This window comes from Anolis carolinensis, chromosome 1, assembly GCF_035594765.1.
Source record: "Anolis carolinensis isolate JA03-04 chromosome 1, rAnoCar3.1.pri, whole genome shotgun sequence".
Lineage (NCBI taxonomy): Eukaryota > Metazoa > Chordata > Lepidosauria > Squamata > Dactyloidae > Anolis > Anolis carolinensis.
In genome coordinates, this window is record NC_085841.1 from 259964669 (window position 1) to 259986962 (window position 22294).

Genomic DNA, 22294 nt, shown 5'->3' on the forward strand with positions numbered 1-22294 from the left:
AAGATGCCCACCCAATCTATGTTTAAAGACCTCCAAAGATGGAAAGTCTATTCCACTACTGAATAGCAGAGGAATTAGAGCAGTGGTCCTCAACCTGTGGGTCCCCAGATGTTTTGGCCCTCAACTCCCAGAAATCCTAAAAGCTGGTAAACTGGCTGGGATTTCTGGGAACTGTAGGCCAAAACACCTGGGGACCCACAGGTTGAGAACCACTGAATTAGAGCTTTTGTGCATATGCAAGGTCCAGATCTTATTGAAGGGAGATGGAGCCTCTGTGGACTTCAGACTCAGTTTGGTATCCCCTTTTGCGACATTATATCATGGGCAACCAGGGCCCTGATCAATTTGAGGGCATGTGGCCCACATTCAGGTGGCAGAGGAGACACTAAATTTTGCCTTTACCCACATGGAATTCCCCATACATCACCCCGGATATACCCAGCACAGCAGCTGGATGAGTTGGTTGTCATTGATCATCAGGCATATTGACTCAAAGCTTTAGACCCATTCATAGCCTTGCTCTTCCTGCCATAACTTAGGGTATAATTTGGTATATTTGGTATAATTCTAGTGTCCAAGATCACTACAGTGTGTTTGTATGTGTTCTAAACAAGTGGCTAACTCTAGTTCATTAGAAGATAGTTTCCAATGCAGGCAGCATCTCAAGCTGGGCAAAATGAAACCCAACAAAAGGTACAACTGAATAAAGATCACCATCAAGTCACCCTTTTTCAATCAAGCTTCAGTTGTACCTTTCTCTCACATAGAGATTCCATGTACAAGTTAAGAAGAGATCGCTCACCTGTATTCTCACTGTATGGGGATGTTAAAGATTTTGCACCCAATAATTCAAATGGTAGGATTCAACATTTGCTTTGTTAGGCCCACACTTAAATACAAAATCTACCAGTAAATTTAAGGCTCATGTCTATAGAATAGTTCGAAGAGAGAGATATTTTATTTACTGAGGTCGAATTTTCATGTCTACATATTGATAAGAATAGTGGTGTCCCTTTCCAGTAGCCCAGTTGATGCCATCAGCATAAGAGGTGTGTTCCCCTCTGTGGTACAGGCCATTCAGGTTGGAAGAGTGGCAAACACCATACCACCAGCCTCCCTTATACATCACAGCACAGCTTCCTGATTCATGTATATCATTGTCCTTGTCTCGTGTGGAGAATGCAAAGCCCCTGTGTCCAGAAAATGAATCACCTAAAAGAGAATGAAAAAAGGAAAATCATACATAATCTCTTGGACTGCTAAGAATCATATCCTTTATTTCAACGTAATGGAGACAGACATTGGGACCAAATTCCATAGGTATGGAAGGCTCAGTCTACATATTGCAGTTGAAGGGAGCTGTGAGGCACTCCTACCCCGTGGAGATGCTGAAGAAACTTTCTGTTGTGCACCTGTGTTTTGTTTGTGACCCATCAGATGAGGACAAGTTTCATCATGTCAGGGCTGTTAAAGTTTCAGATTGTGGAATATTTTCATTTTTCAAACAAGCAATGCTCATCCTATAATATTGTACGTCCAGTTTATGCTATTGTAAATACTGAAAAAGATGCCAGCCAACGTGTACTCATAAAGATTCTGGCCACTGTTCTATGATTCACTATGGCTTCTTACAATGGGTTACAGACTAGAGTGAAATAACAAAAGGAGCAAATAAAGCACTGACTTAAAACATTAGAACTTGAGAGTCAACTGATCAAATCACCTGAAAAGCAGTAGTCAGTGATCTCCCCTGTAAATGAGTGGTGAAACCCAATTATTATACACCCTAGCACTCTGTTGGGGGCACATCTGGGCTCCTGCGGATTTCTTCAGCACATCCTGAGGATACACCTACCAGATCAATCTCCAGACATTGTGCTTCTATTGTTACCAGGGCATAACCGGAGAAGGTTCTCCAGGTTTCCCTGGAAAGGGGGGAGCTACTAAAGTCAGGTCTCCTCCTCAGCGGGCACTTTTCTCAGTACAATTGCAGCTAAAAAGAAACTTTACCGTATGTTATTATGTGTGAGCTAGTCAACTCTTACTAATGGTATAGCCATTGTAGAGCTTTCCCCACAAGATTTGATCAGAGGAGAGTAGATTTCGTCTTCCTCTGAGGCTGAGAGTGTGACTTGCCCAAGATCATCCAGTGAGTTTCCACAAGGATCCAAATCCTGATCTCCTAGAATCCTAATTCAACATTCAAACCATGAAACCATACTGACATACATTTCCATATGCAAAATGTAATGACTGAATTCACTATACATGATATTTTAAGAAATATTTATGCAAATTTACATAGGAGACAACACATTCATCAAGGGCAACAGCAACTGAAGCCTTCTCCACATTATTATTGTCATCTGCTATATAGATCCTCCATGTTCCAAAATTGTAACTCACCCATATTGCCATCCATATAAGAGGCCACTGAAAGTGTATAATTTTCTTTCTCGCTTGAGATTTTGAAACTACTGTATGTTGCATAAGTTTTAATGTTACTGAAGTCCTTCACATCAATCCGCAGCTGCTGTGTTCCTAATGAAAGATGTCATAGAGTAAGTATTGTTTGCAAGAGAAACCCATTGACTTATTTATGATCACACTGGAGACAGAGTATTCTCTAAGTGACCAAGTAAGATGGTGAACTGTGGGCTTCTTCTCTGATAATAATCCAGGGGTGAACCCATCACCTGTGGAAAACTACCAATTCTGAGAAATCCTGAGAGCAGTGGAGACACCCACCACCCCACACAAGGAGGAAACAGAGGGTTTCAAAAGACCTAGTTTCTGTTTCTAATGCTTTGTCAAGACACTTTCCCCCCCTTGGTAATGCAGAGACTGCTGATGTTTTTTCATGAAGCAGAAGAACAAATCAAGAACCTAGCAGCATGGCAAGGGTGAAGGAAGCCCTAGGTGAATCCACATTACACAATTGGAGCAGTTTTGTCTCTCTTTAACTGCTATAACTGCATCCTATGGAATTCCATAATCCCATAGAATACCTCATTTTGTTTTTCAGCAGTTTAGGAATACTGTCATATCTGCAACAAGCAGCAGCAACATGGGATTACCTGAACTTGTGAGAAGATGGATGTTATCATTTCCCAACCAAAATTCTGATGCTTGGTTTCCAAACCCATTTTTGTAAGATTTCCAGTCACGGTAGAAATCCACTGATCCATCCTGTCTCCTCTGGAAAACCTATATGTGGATGTGGAGAGTGATATTTTAGTGTTTATACTGATAAACAATCTGTTTTCTGATTCAGTGCTAAATGGTCTGTTTTAGGCTAGCCTAATGCTCTGAAGAGGAATCTCCTAGTACAAGGAGGCATTATGCGCGCTATCTAGGACAGACAAAGGCCGCAAACTAAGACCTGCAGGCCAGGTGAGGCCCTACAACGTCATTTACCCACTCCCGCCCTAAACTTTAGGCCTAGGTTTGCCCTAAGTCTGAAATGATTTGAAGACATACAACAACAATCCTAATTAACATGACTCTCATCAGCCAAAATTAGGCCCACACTCCATTGAAATACTGGTAAATTATGTTGGTTAAAATTGTTCTTAATTTTAAATATTGTATTGTTCTTTTATATTTTTTACACTGCAAATAAAATATCAGCAGTATACATAGTAATTTGTTCATTTTTTTCTAACCTATCATCTGCCCCCCCCCCCCCCCCCCCAAACAGTCTGAGGGACTATGAATCTGCCATCTGCTTTAAAAGCTTGAGGACTCCTGGTCTAGGAGAAAGACTCATATAGTATAATGACTAGAACAGTGGTTCTTAACCTGTGGATCCCCAGATATTTTGGCCTTCAACTCCCAGAAATTGTAACAGCTGGTCAACTGACTGGGATTTCTGGGAGTTGTAGGCCAAAACACCTGGGGACCCACAGGTTGAGAACCACTGGACTAGAATGTTCCTCAGTAGGTGACTGGAAATACCATTGAAATACTGCTAAGTTTATGTTGATTAAAATTGTTCTTCATTTTAAATATTGTATTGTACTTTCATATTTTTTTTGCACTACAAATAAGATATTAGCAGTATACATAGTAATTTGTTCATTTTTTTCTAAACTGTTATCTGCGTCTCAAACTAAGGGTCTGAGGGACCATGAATCATATCTCAGTTTTAAAAGTTTGAGGACCCTTGGTCTAGGAGAAAGAGCTGAGTAGTATAATGACTAGAATGCTCCTCAGTAGATGATTGCTACTTTTAGTCCACTGAAAGAATATTGGAATAAAAAGAAAAATCATTCTTGATGAGAACATAGTCTGAACACAAGCCAGACTTCCTTTATTTGACAATTGAGGCACATCTACACAGGCCACCAATGGCAATGCTGGGGTACTCCATAGTCTGTATGGACAGTCACTGAAAAGGCTGAAGGGCTGCATGGAAGCTACACAAGCATGCCCCCAAGCTTGCCTGGTGGCTGGATGGTGTTCATGCTGCCCAGCAGTGCCAGAACTGGTTCAGCACTGCTGGACTGCCACCCTTACCTTGCCCCATCATTCTGGATGTTAGAATACCCATCAGCACGAAAATGGTGTTCATCGCTTGGTGACTGGAGTGATGATAAATGGAGCAAGTAAGCAACATGAGAGAGGGGAGGAGGAAATGAAGTATTGCTTCCTCTTTTTGACCTTTCCTACTCTGCTGGCATTGTTCCAGCCACTCCTTTCCCAAAGCAACATACACTGGAAAAAGCAATGTAGTATCACACGACTTTAATTAATGAGGTTCAAGACTGTATTAATTCAAATCAACTCACACAGTCGCCATGAAGCTGATTTGCAACCCCCACAGGATAAAGGGTCCATTGTAGATGTGCCCTATGTCTAAGGTTATTCAGTCTGCTTACTGAGTAACACTGGTTGCCAGGAGGATGGCAACAATCAGCAGCAGCCAGGAAAATGGTGGCAGGATCTTCTGGTATCCCCAGAGCAGGCTGGGCGCTTCTGGTGTCCTGCTCTGAGTCAGTGATTGCTTCTCTAGGCCCTGTTACGTGTATGTGTGAGGTGGTAGAAGAAATGTTCCTGATCAACATGGAGAATGGAGCAAGTATTCAAGGTGTAAGAAGATTAAATTACTGGCACACCTGGCAATTATGTGAACAAAAGGATCCAATTGTGAAATATTTTAAAATAGAGATTTGCACATACTCTCGTGGCTCCCTTCTTCTCACCCACATGACCACAGATTCAGGTGAATATAGCTCTGGGATTCATGTAGTATGTACCATGTTTTCCTTTGGGAAACTTCAATGACTTTTCCTACATCTTACATTGTTGTCAGTTCAGATTATGGACATGTCTATGACACATAGCAGTTTTGCACCATTTGTTAAAGCTTACCAGCCAGCCTCCTCCATCAGTCTCCATATCACAGAAGACACTCATTGTTTTCCCCGTGGCAGGGTAGATTGTATACCAACCACTCAGTGTCTCTCCACGCTCCAGAAGCTCTTTGCAGTCTTTGGCTCCTGTCTCTAGATGAAATACCAAAGAGGAAAGTCTGAAGCTGGTAAATGCAATCTCTCTTCTGATAGTATAATATGAATGAGGAGGATGGATAGTACAGACATAACTCTCTGCTGCAAGAGTGGACAATTTATGTAAGTGGTGAGGATGCACCGTCTCTAGAAAGACAGGTGCTTCTCTGAAGCTTCACCACTCTCAACCAGCCATGGAAATGCTTTTGGGTGGCATGGGGGTTCTATTGCACCAATGTAGTGAGTTCTGCAGCTGGCTACAGGAATGCTCTAACAAAATTGCACATGCTGAACTCTTAATGTTCTGCACCACCATATGAATTTGGTGCATGCACAAACAATTTGATGCAATGATTTAAAACTGATATAGTGGACTATGCCCATTAAAAAGCAATGGTGATTCCATTGAAAAGTGACAGGGGGTAAACATGTGTATCAGTCAGTTGTGACCCATTGTATATATCGGTGCCTGTCATCAATAATGGACAGGATGAGGGCTAACAAATTGAAGCTAAATCCAGACAAGACAAAGGTGGTCCTGGTCAGTCGGAAAGCAGATCAGGGTATAGGATTACAGCCTGTGGTGGATGGGGTTACACTCCCTCTGAAAACTCGGGTTCACAGCTTGGGGGTAATCCTGGACTCATCACTGACTTTGGAACCTAAGGTGTTGGCAGTGGCCAGGAGCGCCTTTGCACAATTAAAACTTGTGCACCAGCTGCACCCATACTTTGAGATACCAGATCTGGGCATGGTAGTTCACGTCTCAATTACATCCTATCTGGACTACTGCAACGCTCTCTATGTGGGGCTGCCTTTGAAGACAGTTTGGAAACTTCAGCTGGTTCAGAGATCGGCAGCCAGATTACTAACTGGAGCACCGTACAGAGAGAAGACCACTCCCATACTGCAGCATCTCCACTAGCTGCCAGTCTGATTCTGGGCTAAATACAAAGCGCTGGTTATTACCTTTAAAGCCCTGAACGGTTCGTGCCCAGACTGTTTGGCAAACTGCATCTCCTTATACAAACCAGCTCGGGCACTATGGTCAGCGGATGAGGCCCTGCTCTCAGTCCCGCCCCCGTCTCATGCAAGGCAGATGGGAACGAGAGAGGGGGCCTTCTCTGAGATTGCCCCCGACTCTGAAACTCTCTCCCCAAAGAACTAAAAACAGCCTACACCTTACTCTCTTGTAAAAAACTGCTAAAACGCATCTATGGTCCTTAGCATATGGAGAGAAGGAGGTTTAGAATATCATGTATAATTACCTCAGTGTGGAAATGGCGTTTCACTCTAGCTTGGCTGGCTGTATAAAAAATCTTAATAATTTTAAACAGATTTTAGATTTGCTTAAATTTCTGTCATGTTTTAATGTAAGATATGCAGTGGTTGATCGGTTATGATATTACCTAATTTTTATCTGTTGTAATCTCAATTTTGTTATTGTTGTGAATTCTCTTTTGGGACGGGGTTGTTTCTTTTTTCTTTTTTCTTAATGTGTTCTTGCATTGAATGTTTGCCATTTTTGTTGGAAACCATCCTGAGTCCCTTTTTGGGGAGATAGTAAAGAAAGATGATGATGATGATGATGATGATGATTATATCTGCTGCATTTTCACTTACGTGTTTCCATCACTGAAAAAGTGGGGGGGGGGGAGCATGCCTGATACATAGTTGACACTGAAAATCTAGGACTCTCAGGGCTTCATCACATGGGGGACCCTCCCCGCTTGCTGTTTTGCCAGCCTCCGTCACACAGGGAGAGCATCACCGAAGCTGTGCAGAAATCCCCCGTGTTGCAATGAAAGTGTCATTTATGCTTCCATTCCGGTTTTGGGCAGGGCATCCGGCAGAAGTCTAGCTATGTTGTGTGATGGGCAGCAGATCCCCACACCCACTGGGCAGGCACCGCTGAATTCACTGCAATCTGTGGTGATTCTGGCAGCGTTTGTGGCAAGATCCCTAATCAGTCTCGTCTACTTTGACTTTGACTGTGCAATATTCCTGTTTACTTGGGTAGGAGGGTCACACCATTGTTAAAAGAGGCCTCAACCATACTGTCTGTGGTAGTGGTGACAAGACGTACCTTGATGCTGACAGCTGGCAATTGTGCATGCCTCTCCTGTAGGAAGAGAAAAGCAATTTCTGAATTAAACAAAGATGGTGCCCTTGTTGGAATTAAAATGAGAATGAGAGCAGTTTTGGCAGCCTTGTAAATTGGCACTGCATTAAAAAATACAAGTTTATTTTACTTGAACAATTAAAAAGTAATCAGTGGTTCTTCCACTCTATCCCTATTTTTGCAAACACATCTAATCAGCTAAAGCATAAAGTCTCACGCAGCTTGTGATGTTTGCCTGTGCCAGGCTTCACCTGCGATCCCTCTTCAAATGAGGCTGTAGGGGAACTTACCTTGCTCTCCTTTCTCTCCCTTGGGTCCAGCTTTCCCAGGTGCCCCAGCAGAGCTTCTCTCACCTGAAGGAAAAAGATCAGAGAACATTTGAAACTTCTCAAGACACCATATTTTAAAGCCCTCCAATGTAATGGTAAAATGCACGTATCAGTAGAGATCAGCCTGAGCAATGAGCAAGGAATTGGAATTGGTTGGTTTTCAGAACCTGGATTAGGGGCCTCATCACATTGGGGTTGTAATTCATTGGGCATCTGCGAGATTTGCCACACAACGTGGCAAATCCATGGGGCAGTGGGGGAAAACCATTGCCACGCGACCTGCATTGCCCGCTACACCCCTTGCCTCATCCCATGGGGAAGCATTGCTGCCCAACTTCCTTCCATTTTTATGGAACACGGGAAACTTCCCGTGTTCTGGGGGAAGTGTCGTACCATGCTGTCAGGATGCTTCCTCCACAGCGCCCCCCACCCCAGAAGTTGCTTGACGTTTATGTGATGGCGGGCTCTGAGGAGGAAACGTCCTGGCAGTTTACTAGGGTGCTGATTTTTCTACATGTGAAGAGGTGGTTGGTTTCAGCTTGAACTTGTACAGATTCTAATGCCCCCTTTAATCTGCTGCTTGAAGAGCTCTGTAGTATATTATAGAAAAGGGGGAGCTGAACTTTCTCCATCTAGACAACTATATCCTGATCTATTATATTGTGCATATGTCAAACATAATTCCAATCGTATTTATTAACACAAAAAGTATCACAGAGTATTTCTCCAAGACAATGGACCGATTGGATCAAACTGAAACAATATCTGCTAAGAAAGAATATAGAAATTGTGTGATTTTCGCTTTCAGGAATTCTTAGACTTCAGGTTACATATGGTGGTCTGCCGAAAAATGTCAAATGTTCAAAGGTTGATTTACAAAGCAATACAGAGGAGCTGGAAGTGGCTTCAGGGTCTTTGTTTTTGTGTGTTGCTGTTTCTTTGTTTTTTTCTTTCTTTTTTCTCTTTGTTTTTCTTTTTCATTTCATTTTTTCCAAATTTTATTTTTTCCAAATGTGTTCTTTCTTTATTTTTATGTACATGCCAAAATCATAAATAAAATAATTTAAAAAAATAAAATAAAAAAACATAATTCCAATCGTAATTGTGCGCAACATTTTAATAATTTATTTATTTATTTGCAGTATTTATATTCCGCCCTTCTCACCCCAAAGGGGACTCAGGGCGGATCACATTATACACACATAGGGCAAACATTCAATGCCCATAAACACATCAAACAGAGACCGAGATAGACAGACGCAGAGGCAATTTAACCTTCTTCTGAGGGGATGTTCGATTCTGGCCACAGGGGGGAGCAGCTGCTTCATCATCCACTCTGACGGCACTTCCTCATTCCAGGTCGTAAATTAGTTAAACTTGCCTCCCCACTTTATAAGTGGTACCTTATTTCCTACTTGATAGATGCAACTATTTTTCGGGTTGCTAGGTCAGTAACGAGCAGGGGCTATTTTTTATTTTTAATTGACGGGTGTTCACTCCGCCATGGGCTGGCCTCAAACTCATGACCTCATGGTCAGAGTCATTTATTGCAGCTGCTCAACAGCCTGCGCCACAGCCTGGCCCCATTATGGTAATAACCTCCCCCTTTCAGACACACCTTTTGTCTGATCATGATAGTAATTGGTAAGTGATGAAACACAGAAAACTGCTGCCTCTGGTTTGCAACAGATCTGCAGTCCAGAAGATCCTTGTCTCACCTGGGGGGCCCTGGGGGCCGGGGTCTCCCTTCGTCCCAGGCAACCCATTTGTTCCTGGGATGCCGGGAATTCCTGGGATGCCTGCCTGGCCTTGGAAAAAGACCTTGTCCGTTCCACACTGTGATAAGCTCTTCAGCTCTGTAATAAATTGGGAAAGCACAAACAAAACGGTAGATCACAAACCTAAGTGAGTCATTACAGTAAACAATACTGCAGTGGTTCTCAACCTGTGGGTCCCCAGGTCTTCTGGACAACAACTCTCAGGAATCCCAGCCAGTTTACCAGCTGTTAGGATTTCTGGTAATTGAAGGCCAAAAACATCTAGAGGCCCCAGGTTGAGAACCACTGCAAAAATGGGTTTGCACCAGCTCTGAAGTACACATTTCTAGTTGGATGTAGAAGTTCAGCCAGCATCTCTTGTGAAATTGCTACAGCAGTGTGAACAATGCCCACATTCCCTATCTGCATATACTTGAAAGATACAGGAGTTCTCTCCTCCAATGACCTGGGTCCTGCCCAGGAGAAACAAATACCCTTTGTCCTTCCCTCCCAGTTTGACTCACGTGCACAGCAGCTGGCTTCAGTCTCTTCTCCAAAGCTTCCTCTCTCCATAGACATGACAGCAAAGCAGATCACAGCCAGATGAAAGCCCAGCCAGCCAGCCATCTTGCCTCATAGAACTGACCTGGCCACCTTCCTGGACCTTCTGAACCTTCTGAACAAATGCCCTAATACTCCTTTTATAGAGAGCAAATAGTTCTGCAAATAATGGCATGAGGAAGTGGTAATATTTCTTGGTTGAGGGGGGGTTGGGCTGAAAACCTGTTTTGAAATGGAAGCTGTCGTAACAGCTGGCATTCCTGACATTATGTTATTGAAATATATGTTCCCTTTCTACAGTGAACATTGGAAGTCCCTGAATTGTGTAACTCCTTTATTGAGGAAGTATTTCCTCTTGTTGAACAGCATGCATCTTTGAGTTTTGATCCCTTTGCTTAGTCATAAAGGTTTCCTTTGCTTTGCCTCAGTGCAATAGTAGAGAGAAGTGCTCCCTCTTGGTGCCCACATGTCGTTTTCACTCTTATTCGCTTTACTGTCTATCTCTTGGTTGCCTGGGTAATAATGATGAGTGAGTTGAACTATACTGTATTATATAGTCCGTTGTTAATGTTATTACACCCTGTTGTCGTAGCTAATAACTGTTATTTGTGTCTAACTGCCGAATGAGACCACACAGCTGAATTCAGAAAGGATATAGGCATTCTCTTTAACATTAAGCAGACTACATAAACAGTTGAAATCTTTATACAGAACATAAAAAAAAATCAGTCAGGGCTTCAGTAATTTTTGCAGAAATATCTTCATGCTGTCATTCTGGCAAACGTAAACTCTTGTGGATCTCTCCCTCACTTTGAGATGTAAAAGTGCCACTCATGAAAGATGCGCACCCAATCTATGTTGAAAGACCTCCAAAGATGGAAAGTCTATTCCACTAGTGAATAACTGATAGAGTAAAATGAAAGTCTTAAACAGAGCAAGTAGAGCAGTGGTTCTCAACCTGTGGGTCCCCAGATGCTTTAGCCCTCAACTCCCAGAAATCCCAAAGGCTGGTAAACTGGCTGGGATTTCTGGGAATTGTAGGCCAAAACACCTGGGGACCCACAGGTTGAGAACCACTGAATTAGAGCTTTGGTGCATATGCAAGGTCCAAATCCTTCTGAGGGCAGATGGAGCCTCTGTGTCCATCAGACTCAGTTCGGCATCCCCTTTTGTGACATTGAGATCATGGGCAACCAGGGTCCTGATCAATTTGAGGGCATGTGGCCCACATTCAGGTGGCAGAGGAGCCACTAAATTTTGCCTTTGCCCACATAGAATTCCCCATCCATCACCCCGGATATACCCAACAAGGTGGCTGGATGAGTTGGTTGTCATTGATCATCAGGCAGATTGACTCAAACCTGAATGTCATGCTGGGTCCAACCCATTAAAGTAGTCTGTTTCACACTAATGACTGTAATATGTGTCCTATTCCAAGTGAGACCACGCGGATGAGTTCACAAAGGACACAAAAAATCTCTTTAACTTCCAGCAGACTACTTACATTAGAAAGAGGGGATTTTGCTTTTAAGTGCTGTGGTCTCATATTTTGAATAACAGACATGCCCTCTTGTTTTACTATTTCTCTTTCTGTACCCCCAGCCGCACGTCATGAGTCTGTACTTTGAGTAGCCTTGCTGCAAGAAATCGTCCTTGCTTGGAGGGCAGAAACCCATTTGCCCCTAGTGGCAATAGGAGGCTGTGGAATAGTTACTTCAGATAGCATTTATTAATTTAAAATTTTAAATTTCATTTCTTGTCCTCTACCTAGAAATATCAAAGAAATGTACATTAAAAACAATTCAACAATTTTTCAACACTTTAAATTAAAAAATAGTTTTAAAAGACTACAGAATATTAAACTATTAAGGAATTAAAAAGACAAATTGAAACAAGTTAAAAGATCCAGAAATAGTTTACTGCCAGGCCATCCTGATCTCATTTGATGCATAACACATCTTTCCCCATGGCTCCAATCCAAAATTGACAAAATAATATCAAAATGACTTCAAATACAATTGTGCATATATACAAACTTTATTTCCAGTTCAATTTTCTCTTTGTATGCTTTCATAATGTTTCCTTAATTTAAGGTTTAGACACATTCATAGCCTTGCTCTTCCTGCCATAACTGAAGGAATGAGGTTTTTGAAAAATAGAAATTGTGTTGTTTTTTTAAAAAGCAGTTGCACCAATTTGGCATAATTCTTGTGCCCAAGACCACTTCAGTATTGATAAGTGTGTTTGTATGTGTTCTAAACAAGTGGCCAACCCGAATAGTTTTCAATGCAGGCAGCGTCTCAAGCTGGACAAAATGAAACCCAACACAAGGTACAACTGAGTTAACATCACCATCAAGTCACCCTTTTTCAATCAAATTTCAGTTGTACCTTTGTCTTGCATAGAGATTCCATGTACAAGTTAAGAAGAGATCGCTCACCTGTATTCTCACTGTATGGGGATGTTAAAGACTTTGCACCCAATAATTCAAGTGGCAGGATTCAACATTTGCTTTGTTAGGCCCACACTTAAATACAAAATTTACCAGTAAATTTAAGGACCATGTCTATAAAATAGTTTGAAGAGAGATATATTTTAATTACTGTGGTCGAATTTTCATGTCTACATATTGATAAGAATAGTGGTGTCCCTTTCCAGCAGCCCAGTTGATGCCATCAGCATAAGAGGTGTGTTCCCCTCTGTGGTACAGGCCATTCAGGTTGGAAGAGTGGCATTTACTATACCACCAGCCTCCTTTAAACATCACAGCACAGCTTGCTGTTTCATGTATATCATTGTCCTTGTCTCGTGTGGAGAATGCAAAGCCCCTGTGTCCTGAAAATGAATCACCTAAAAGAGAATGAAAAAAAATCAAATATAATCTCTCGGACTGCTCAGAATCATATCCCTTATTTCAACCTGATGGAGACGGACATTGGGACCAAACCCCATAGGTATGGAAAGCTCATTCTACATATTGCAGTTGAAGGGAGCTGTGAGGCACTCCTACCCTGTGGAGATGCTGAAGAAACTTTCTGTTGTGCACCTGTGTTTTGTTTGTGACCCATCAGATGAGGACAAGTGGCATCATGTCAGGGCTCTTAAAGTTTCAGATTGTGGAATATTTCCGTTTTTCAAACAAGAGATGCCCAACCTATAATAGTGTATGTCCAGTTTATGCTATTGTAAATATTGAAAAAGATGCCAGCCAAGGTGTACTCATAAAGATTCTGGACACTATAGCATCTTACAATGAGTCGCAGACTAGAGTGAAATAACGAAAGGAGCAAATAAAGCACTGACTTATAAAATTAGAACTTGAGAGTCACCTGATCAAATCAACTGAAAAGCAGTAGTCGGTGATCTCCATGAAAGTGAGTAGTGAAACCACTTCAGATTGTGTTCTTATAATAAAAAATCCAATTGTTATATACCCCAGCACTCTGTTGGGGGCACATTTGAGCTCCTGGGGATTTCTTCAACACATCCAGAGGATACAACTACCAGATCAATCTCCAGACCTTGTGCTTCTACTGTTACCAGGGCACAACCGGAGAAGGTTCTCCAGGTTTCCCTGGGGAGAAAGTCAGGTCTCCTTCTCAGCAGGCACTTTTCTCAGTACAATTGCAGCTAAAAATAAACGTTACCATATGTTATTATGTATGAGCTAGTCAACTCTCACTAATGGTAAAGCCATTGTAGAGCTTTCCTCAAAAGATTTGATCAGAGGAGAGTGAATATTGTCTTTCTCTAAGGCTGAGAGTGTGATTTGCCCAAGATCATCCAGTGAGTTTCCACAAGGATCCAAATCCTGATCTCCTAGAATCCTAATTCAGCATTCAAACCATGAAACCACACTGACACATATTTCCATATGCAAAATGTAATGATTGAATTCACTATACATGATATTTTAAGAAATATTTATGCAATACACAGGATAGGACACATTCATCAAGGGCAACGGCACCTGAAGTTGACTAAAAAAATACAGCCTTCTCCACATTATTATTGTCATCTGCTATACAGATCCTCCATGTTTCAAAATTGTAACTCACCCATATTGCCATCCATATAAGAGGCCACGGAAAGTGTATAGTTTTCTTTCTCGCTTGAGATTTTGAAACTACTGTATGTTGCATAAGTTCTAGTGTTATTGAAGTCCTTCACATCAATCCGCAGCTGCTGTGTTCCTGATGAAAGATGTCATAGAGTAAGTATTGTTTGGAAGAGAAACCCATTGACTTATTTATGATCACACTGGAGACAGAGTATTCTCTAAGTGACCAAGCAAGATGGTGAACTGTGGGCTTCTCCTCTGATAATCATCCGGGGGTGAACTCATCACTTATGGAAAACCACCAATTCTGAGAAATCCTGAGAGCAGTGGAGACACCCCCACCCCACACAAGGAGGAAACAGAGGGTTTCAAAAGACCTAGTTTCTGTTTCTAATGCTTTGTCAAGACACTTTTCCCCTCTTGGTAATGCAGAGACTGCTGACGTTTTTTCATGAAGCAGAGGAACAAATCAAGAACCTAGCAGCATGGCAAGGGTGCAGGAAGCCCTAGGTGAATCCACATTACACAATTGGAGCAGTTTTGTCCCTCTTTCACTGCTATACCTGCATCCTATGGAATTCCATAATCCCATAGAAGACCTCATTTTGTTTTTCAGCAGTTTAGGAATACTGTCATATCTGCAACAAGCAGCAGCAACATGGGATTACCTGAATTTGTGAGAAGATGGATGTTATCATTTCCCAACCAAAATTCTGATGCTTGGTTTCCAAACCCATTTTTGTAAGATTTCCAGTCACGGTAGAAATCCACTGATCCATCCTGTCTCCTCTGGAAAACCTATATGTGGATGTGGAGAGTGATATTTCAGTGTTTATACTGAGAAACAATTTGTTTTCTGATTCAGTGCTAAATGGACTGTTTTAGGCTAGCCTAATGCTCTGAAGAGGAATCTCCTAGTACAAGGAGGCATTATGCGCGCTATCTAGGACAGACAAAGGCCGCAAACTAAGGCCCGCAGGCCAGGTGAGGCCCTACAAGGTCATTTACCCACCCCCTCCCTAAACTTTAGGCCTAGGGTTGTCCAAAGTCTGAAATGACTTGAAGACACACAACAGCAACAATCCTAGTTAGCATGACTCTCATCAGCCAAAAGCAGGCCCACACTTCCCACTGAAATACTGCTGAGTTTATGTTGGTTAAAATTGTTCTTCATTTTAAATATTGTAATGTTCTTTCATTTTTTTGCACTACAAATAAGATGTGAGCAGTATACATAGTAATTTCTTCATTTTTTTTCTAAACTATTATCTGCCCCTTAACCCAAGAATCTGAGGGACTGTGAATCCGCCCTCAGTTTTAAAAGTTTGAGGACCCCTGTTCTAGGAGAAAGAGCTGTGTAGTATAATGACTAGAATGCTCCTCAGTAGATGATTGCTATTTTCAGTCCATTGAAAGAATATTGGAATAAAAAGAAAATACATTCTTTATGGGAACGTAGTCTGAACACAAGCCAGACTTCCTTTATTTGACAATTGAGGCACATCTACACAGGCCACCAATGGCAATGCTGGGGTACTCCATAGTCTGTATGGACAGTCACTGAAAAGGCTGAAGGGCTGCATGGAAGCTACACAAGCATGCCCCCAAGCTTGCCTGGTGGCTGGATGGTGTTCATGCTGCCCAGCAGTGCCAGAACTGGTTCAGCACTGCTGGACTGCCACCCTTACCTTGCCCCATCATTCTGGATGTTAGAGTGCCCATCAGCACGAAAATGGTGTTCATCACTTGGTGACTGGAGTGATGATAAATGGAGCAAGTAAGCAACATGAGAGAGGGGCGGAGGAAATGAAGTATTGCTTCCTCCTTTTGACCTTTCTTACTCTGATGGCGTTGTTGTTCCAGCCACTCCTTTCCCAAAGCAACATACACTGCCATTTTTCTGCCAGGTGGGCACCACAAAGTCCAAAATGATGGGGCAAATTAGATGCCATTCCTGTCCAGGGAAAGTTGGAAGGTGGTATAAAAAGCCACAGCAGCTTCCTGAATAGGAAGTGGTCTAAAATGTGGAAAAAGCAATGTAGTATCACACGACTTTAATTAATGAGGTTCAAGACTGTATTAATTCAAATCAACTCCATACGTTACACAGTCACCACGAAGCTGATTTGCAACCCCCACAGGATAAAGGGTCCATTGTAGATGTGCCCTATGTCTAAGGTTATTCAGTCTGCTTACTGAGTAACACTGGTTGCCAGGAGGATGGCAGCAATCAGCAGTAGCCAGGACAATGGTGACAGGAAATTCTGGTATCCCCAGAGCAGGCTGGGCGCTTCTGGCATCCTGCTCTGAGTCAGTGATTGCTTCTCTTGGCTCTTGTTACGTGTATGTGTGAGGTGGTAGAAGAAATGTTCCTGATCAACATGGAGAATGGGGCAAGTGTGCAAGGTGTAAGAAAATTAAATTACTGGCACACCTGCCAATTATGTGAGCAAAAGGATCCAATTGGGAAATATTTTAAAATAGAGATTTGCACATACTCTCATGGCTCCCTTCTTCTCACCCACATGACCACAGATTCAGGTGAATATAGCTCTGGGATTCATGTAGTATGTACCATGTTTTTCTTTGGGAAACTTCAATGACTTCTCCTCCATCTTACATTGTTGTCAGTTCAGATTGTGGACATGTCTATGACACGTAGCAGTTTTGCACCATTTGTTAAAGCTTACCAGCCAGCCTCCTCCATCAGTCTCCATATCACAGAAGACACTCATTGTTTTCCCCGTGGCAGGGTAGATTGTATACCAACCACTCAGTGTTTCACCACGCTCCAGAAGCTCTTTGCAGTCTTTGGCTCCTGTCTCTAGATGAAATACCAAAGAGGAAAGTCTGAAGCTGGTAAATGCAATCTCTCTTCTGATAGTATAATATGAATGAGGAGGATGGATAGTACAGACATAACTCTCTGCTGCAAGAGTGGACAATTTCTGTTAGTGGTGAGGATGTAATGTCTCTAGAAAGACAGGTGCTTCTCTGAAGCTTCAGCAATCTCAACTAGCCATGGACATGCTTTTGGGTGGCGTGGGGGTTCTATTGCACCAATGTAGTGAGTTCTGCAGCTGGCCACAGGAATGCTCTAACAAAGTTGCACATGCTGAACTCTTAATGTTCTGCACCATCATATGAATTTGGTGCATGCATAAACAATTTGATGCAATGATTTAAATCTGATATGGTGGACTATGCCCATTAAAAAAGCAATGGTGATTCCATTGAAAAGTGACAGTGGGTAAACATGTGTATCAGTCAGTTGTAGTGACCCATTGTATATATCGGTGCCTGTCATCAATAATGGACAGGATGAGGGCTAACAAATTAAAGCTAAATCCAGACAAGACAAAGGTCAGTTGGAAAGCAGATCAGGGTACAGGATTACAGCCTGTGGTAGATGGGGTTACACTCCCTCTGAAAACTCGGGTTCACAGCTTGGGGGTAATCCTGGACTCATCGCTGACATTGGAACCTAAGGTGTTGGCGGTGACCCGGAGCGCTTTTGCACAATTAAAACTTGTGCACCAGCTGCACCCATACTTTGAGATACCAGATCAGGCCATGGTAGTCCACGTCTCAATTACATCGTATCTGGACTACTGCAACGCTCTCTATGTGGGGTTGCCTTTAAAGACAGTTTGGAAACGTCAGCTGGTTCAAAGATAGGCAGCCAGATTACTAACTGGAGCACCGTACAGAGAGAAGACCACTCCTATACTGCGGCATCTCCACTAGCTGCCGGTCTGATTCTGGGCTAAATACAAAGCGCTGGTTATTACCTTTAAAGCCCTAAACGGTTCAGGCCCAGACTGTTTGGCAAACTGCATCTCCTTATACAAACCAGCTCGGGCACTATGGTCTGCGGATGAGGCCGTGCTCTCAGTCCCATCCCCGTCTCATGCAAGGCAGGTGGGAACGAGAGAGGGGGCCTTCTCTGAGATTGCCCCCGACTCTGAAACTCTCTCCCCAAAGAACTAAAAACAGCCTACTCCTTACTCTCTTGTAAAAAACTGCTAAAACGCATTTATGGTCCTTAGCATATGGAGAGAAGGAGGTTTAGAATATCATGTATTTTTACCTCAGACTGGAAATAGCGTTTCACTCTAGCTTGGCTGGCTGTATAAAAAATCTTAATAATTTTAAACAGATTTTAGATTTGCTTAAATTTCTGTCATGTTTTAATGTAAGATATGCAGTGGTTGATCGGTTATGATATTATCTAATTTTTATCTGTTGTAATCTCAATTTTGTTATTGTTGTGAATTCTCTTTTGGGGTGGGGGTTGTTTCTTTTTTCTTTTTTGTTAGTGTGTTCTTGCATTGAATGTTGGCCATTTTTGTTGGAAACCATCCTGAGTCCCTTTTTGGGGAGATAGTAAAGAAAGATGATGATGATGATGATTATATCTGCTGCATTTTCACTTACGTGTCCACATCACTGAAAAAGTGGGGGGGGGGGAGCATGCCTGATACATAGTTGACACTGAAAATCTAGGACTCTCAGGGCTTCATCACATGGGGGACCCTCCCCACTTGCTGTTTTGCCAGCCTCCGTCACACAGGGAGAGCATCACCAAAGCTGTGCAGAAATCCCCCGTGTCGCAATGAAAGTGTCATTTATGCTTCCATTCCGGTTGTGAGCAGGGCATCCAACGGAAGTCTAGCTATGTTGTGTGATGGGCAGCAGATCCCCACACCCCCTGGGCAGGCACCGCCGAGATCACTGCAATCTGTGGTGATTCTGGCAGTGTTTGTGGCAAGATCCCTAATGAGTCTCTGATTGTGCAATATGCCTGTTTACTTGGGTAGGAGGGTTACACCATTGTTAAAAGAGGCCTCAACCATACTGTCTGTGGTAGTGGTGACAAGACGTACCTTGATGCTGACAGCTGGCAATTGTGCATGCCTCTCCTGTAGGAAGAGAAAAGCAATTTCTGAATTAAACAAAGATGGTGCCCTTGTTGGAATTAAAATGAGAATGAGAGCAGTTTTGGCAGCCTTGTAAATTGGCACTGCATTAAAAAAAATACAAGTTTATTTTACTTGAACAATTAAAAAGTAATCAGTGGTTCTTCCACTCTATCCCTATTTTTGCAAACACATCTAAACAGCTAAAGCATAAAGTCTAGTGCAGCTTGTGATGTTTGCATGGGCCAGGCTTCACCTGCGATCCCTCTTCAAATGAGGCTGTAGGGGAAGGTACCTTGCTCTCCTTTCTCTCCCTTGGGTCCAGCTTTCCCAGGTGCCCCAGCAGAGCTTCTCTCACCTGAAGGAAAGAGGCAGAGGACATTTGAAACTTCTCAAGACACCATATTTTAAGCCCTCCAATGTAATGGTAAAATGCACGTATTAGTAGAGATCAGCCTCATCACATTGGGGCCTTATCACATTGGGGTTGTAATTCATTGGGCATCTGCGAGATATGCCATACAGCATGGCAAATCCATGGGGCAGTGGGGAGAAACCATTGCTACACAACTGCATCACCCGCTGCACCCCTTACCCCATCCTATGAGGAATCATTGCTGCCCAAATTCCTCCCATTTTTATAGAACACAGAAAACCTCCCATATTCTGGGGGAAGTGTCATACCATGCTGTCAGGATGTTTCTTCCACAGAGCCCCCTCAGAAGTTGCCTGAAGTTTGTATGATGGCATCCGGCGGGCTCTGAGGAGGAAGCGTCCTGGCAGTGTACTAGGAAGCTGATTTTTCTACACGTGAAGAGGTGGTTTGTTTCAGCTTGAGCTTGTATGGATTCTAATGCCCCCTTTTATCAGCTGCTTGAAGAGCTCTGTAGTATATTATAGAAAATGGGGAGTTGAACTTTCTCCATCTAGATCACTATATCCTGATCTGTTATATTGTGCATATGTCAAACATAATTCCAATTGTAATTTCCATTTTAATAAATTATGCCAATAACCTCCCCCTTCCAGATGCACCTTTTGCCTAATCATAATCTTACCACTTCATCACATAACTTAAATTCCACTGAGTTCTACACTTAAAATCTGGTATTTTATGGATCCAATACATTTGTTTTGATTAAAGTGCAGTTTTTGAGTCTTTTAAACATCGAGGGCAGCATTTTTTTTCCAAACGTATCAGGAAGAGGTGAAGGAATGGATTTTCCTCAAAACTCCAGATGTTTTGCCAAATTTCTAATGAAGTAGCACTTATTGTTCTTAGGTTAGGATCACCCAATTTGTGGGAGGAGAAATTGGGGGAGGAGTGAAAATAAACTTTTTTGGGCAATTTCCTTTTGCTCCCCAAGCAGGAAGGTTTGGTTGTAAGCTACCTCATAAGACTTCTACTTTGTAGAAAAATAAAATAGCCTATTAGGGTACATTTTTCCTTCCTTCCATGATTTGTCTGTGTCCTGTGTTGGGAGGGCCAGTGCTGTTGCCCTTCCAAATGGGATTCCTTCCCATCCATTCTCTCTCTCCCTCTTCCTCTCTGTTGTTGGGAATTGTGGGAGTTGTAGTACCAAGAAGCACCAAGAGGCATGTGGGCGGGGCCAAATGTCTGCAGTGTGGAAACCTCTTCATTGAAAAATACGCAGAATAACTGAATGCACTAAACAGGGTGATCCCAAGATAGGGAAAAACTACTTTTTATTACAGAATGGAGTTAGACTGAACTGTCTTCTTCTGAACACTTCTGAACACTTTCCAGTGTAATCTGATGAAGTCCTTTATCTGTTAGTGATGAAACACAGAAATCTGTTGCCTCTGGTTTGCAACAGATCTGCAGTCCAGAAGATTCTTGTCTCACCTGGGGGGCCCTGGGGGCCGGGGTCTCCCTTCATCCCGGGTAACCCATTTGTTCCTGGGATGCCGGGAATTCCTGGGGTGCCTGCCTGACCTTGGAAAAAGACCTTGTCCGTTCCACACTGCAATAAGCCCTTCAGCTCTGCAACGAGATGGGAAAGCACAAACAAAATGGTAGATCATAAACCTAAGTGAGTCATTACAGTGTAACAAACAATACTGGGTTTGCACCAGCTCTATACTATTCATTTCTTACATGTAATCTAAGAATACAGTTGTATGTAGAAGTTCAGCCAGCATCTCTTGTGAAATTGCTTCAGCAATGTGAGCAATGCCCAAATTCTCTTTCTGTACATTCTTGAAAGCTACAGGAGTCCTCTCCTCCAGTGACCTGGGTCCTGCCCAGGAGAAACAAATACCCTTTGTCCTTCCCTCCCACTCACGTGCACAGCAGCTGGCTTCGGTCTCTTCTCCAAAGCTTCCTCTCTCCATAGACATGACAGCAAAGCAGGTCACAGCCAGGTGAAAGCCCATCCGGCCAGCCATCTTGCCTGATAGAACTGACCTGGCCACCTTCCTGGATTGGTCTCTGATCAAATGCCCTAATACCCTTTTTATAGAGAGCAAATAGTTCTGCAAATAATGGCACGAGGAAGTGGTCATATTTCTTGGCTGGGGGTGGGGCTGGGGGGCTGGGCTGAAAACCTATTTTGAAATGGAAGCTGTCACAACAGTTGGCATACCTGACGTTGTGTTACTGAAATATGTGTTCCCTTTCTACAGCAAACATTGGAAGTCCCTGAATTGTGCAACTCCTTCATTCAGCAAGCATTTCCTCTTGTTGAACAGCATGCATCTTTGAGTTTTGATCCCTTTGCTTACTCATGAAGGTTTCCTTTGCTTTGCCTCAGTGCAATATTAGAGAAAAGTGCTTCCTCCTGGTGCCCACATATCGTCTTTCACTCTTACTCGCTTTCTATCTATCTCTTGGTTGCCTGAGTAATAATGATGAGTGAGTTGAACTATTCTATATTATATAATCCTTTGTTATTGTTATTACTCCCTGTTGTCGTAGCTTCGCTGTTTTACGCTAATAACTTTTATTTGTGTCTAATTGCCAAATAGTCCTCACAGCTGAATTCAGGAAGAATATAGGCATTCTCTTTAACCTTA

The 22294-nt window shown here is 42.6% G+C and overlaps 2 protein-coding genes across 2 annotated transcripts; both read right to left on the reverse strand.

The window, feature by feature from the left end:
* Positions 1-936: 936 nt before the first annotated feature.
* Positions 937-11136, reverse strand: LOC100552831 (veficolin-1). Its single transcript, XM_062967513.1, has 8 exons — positions 10243-11136; positions 9680-9817; positions 7923-7985; positions 7597-7632; positions 5374-5507; positions 3078-3207; positions 2407-2541; positions 937-1212 (listed from the first exon to the last, which is right to left on the reverse strand). Exons 1-8 carry the CDS (start codon positions 10343-10345, stop codon positions 962-964), a joined length of 990 nt encoding a protein of 329 aa, XP_062823583.1. The 5' UTR covers positions 10346-11136; the 3' UTR covers positions 937-961.
* An 850-nt stretch (positions 11137-11986) lies between these two features.
* Positions 11987-21728, reverse strand: LOC100552635 (veficolin-1). The gene is made up of 8 exons (XM_003214862.3): positions 21565-21728; positions 21126-21263; positions 19554-19616; positions 19226-19261; positions 17030-17163; positions 15008-15137; positions 14338-14472; positions 11987-13129 (listed from the first exon to the last, which is right to left on the reverse strand). The coding sequence occupies exons 1-8, from the start codon at positions 21665-21667 to the stop codon at positions 12879-12881; spliced, it is 990 nt and encodes a 329-aa protein (XP_003214910.2). The 5' UTR covers positions 21668-21728; the 3' UTR covers positions 11987-12878.
* Positions 21729-22294: the final 566 nt, after the last annotated feature.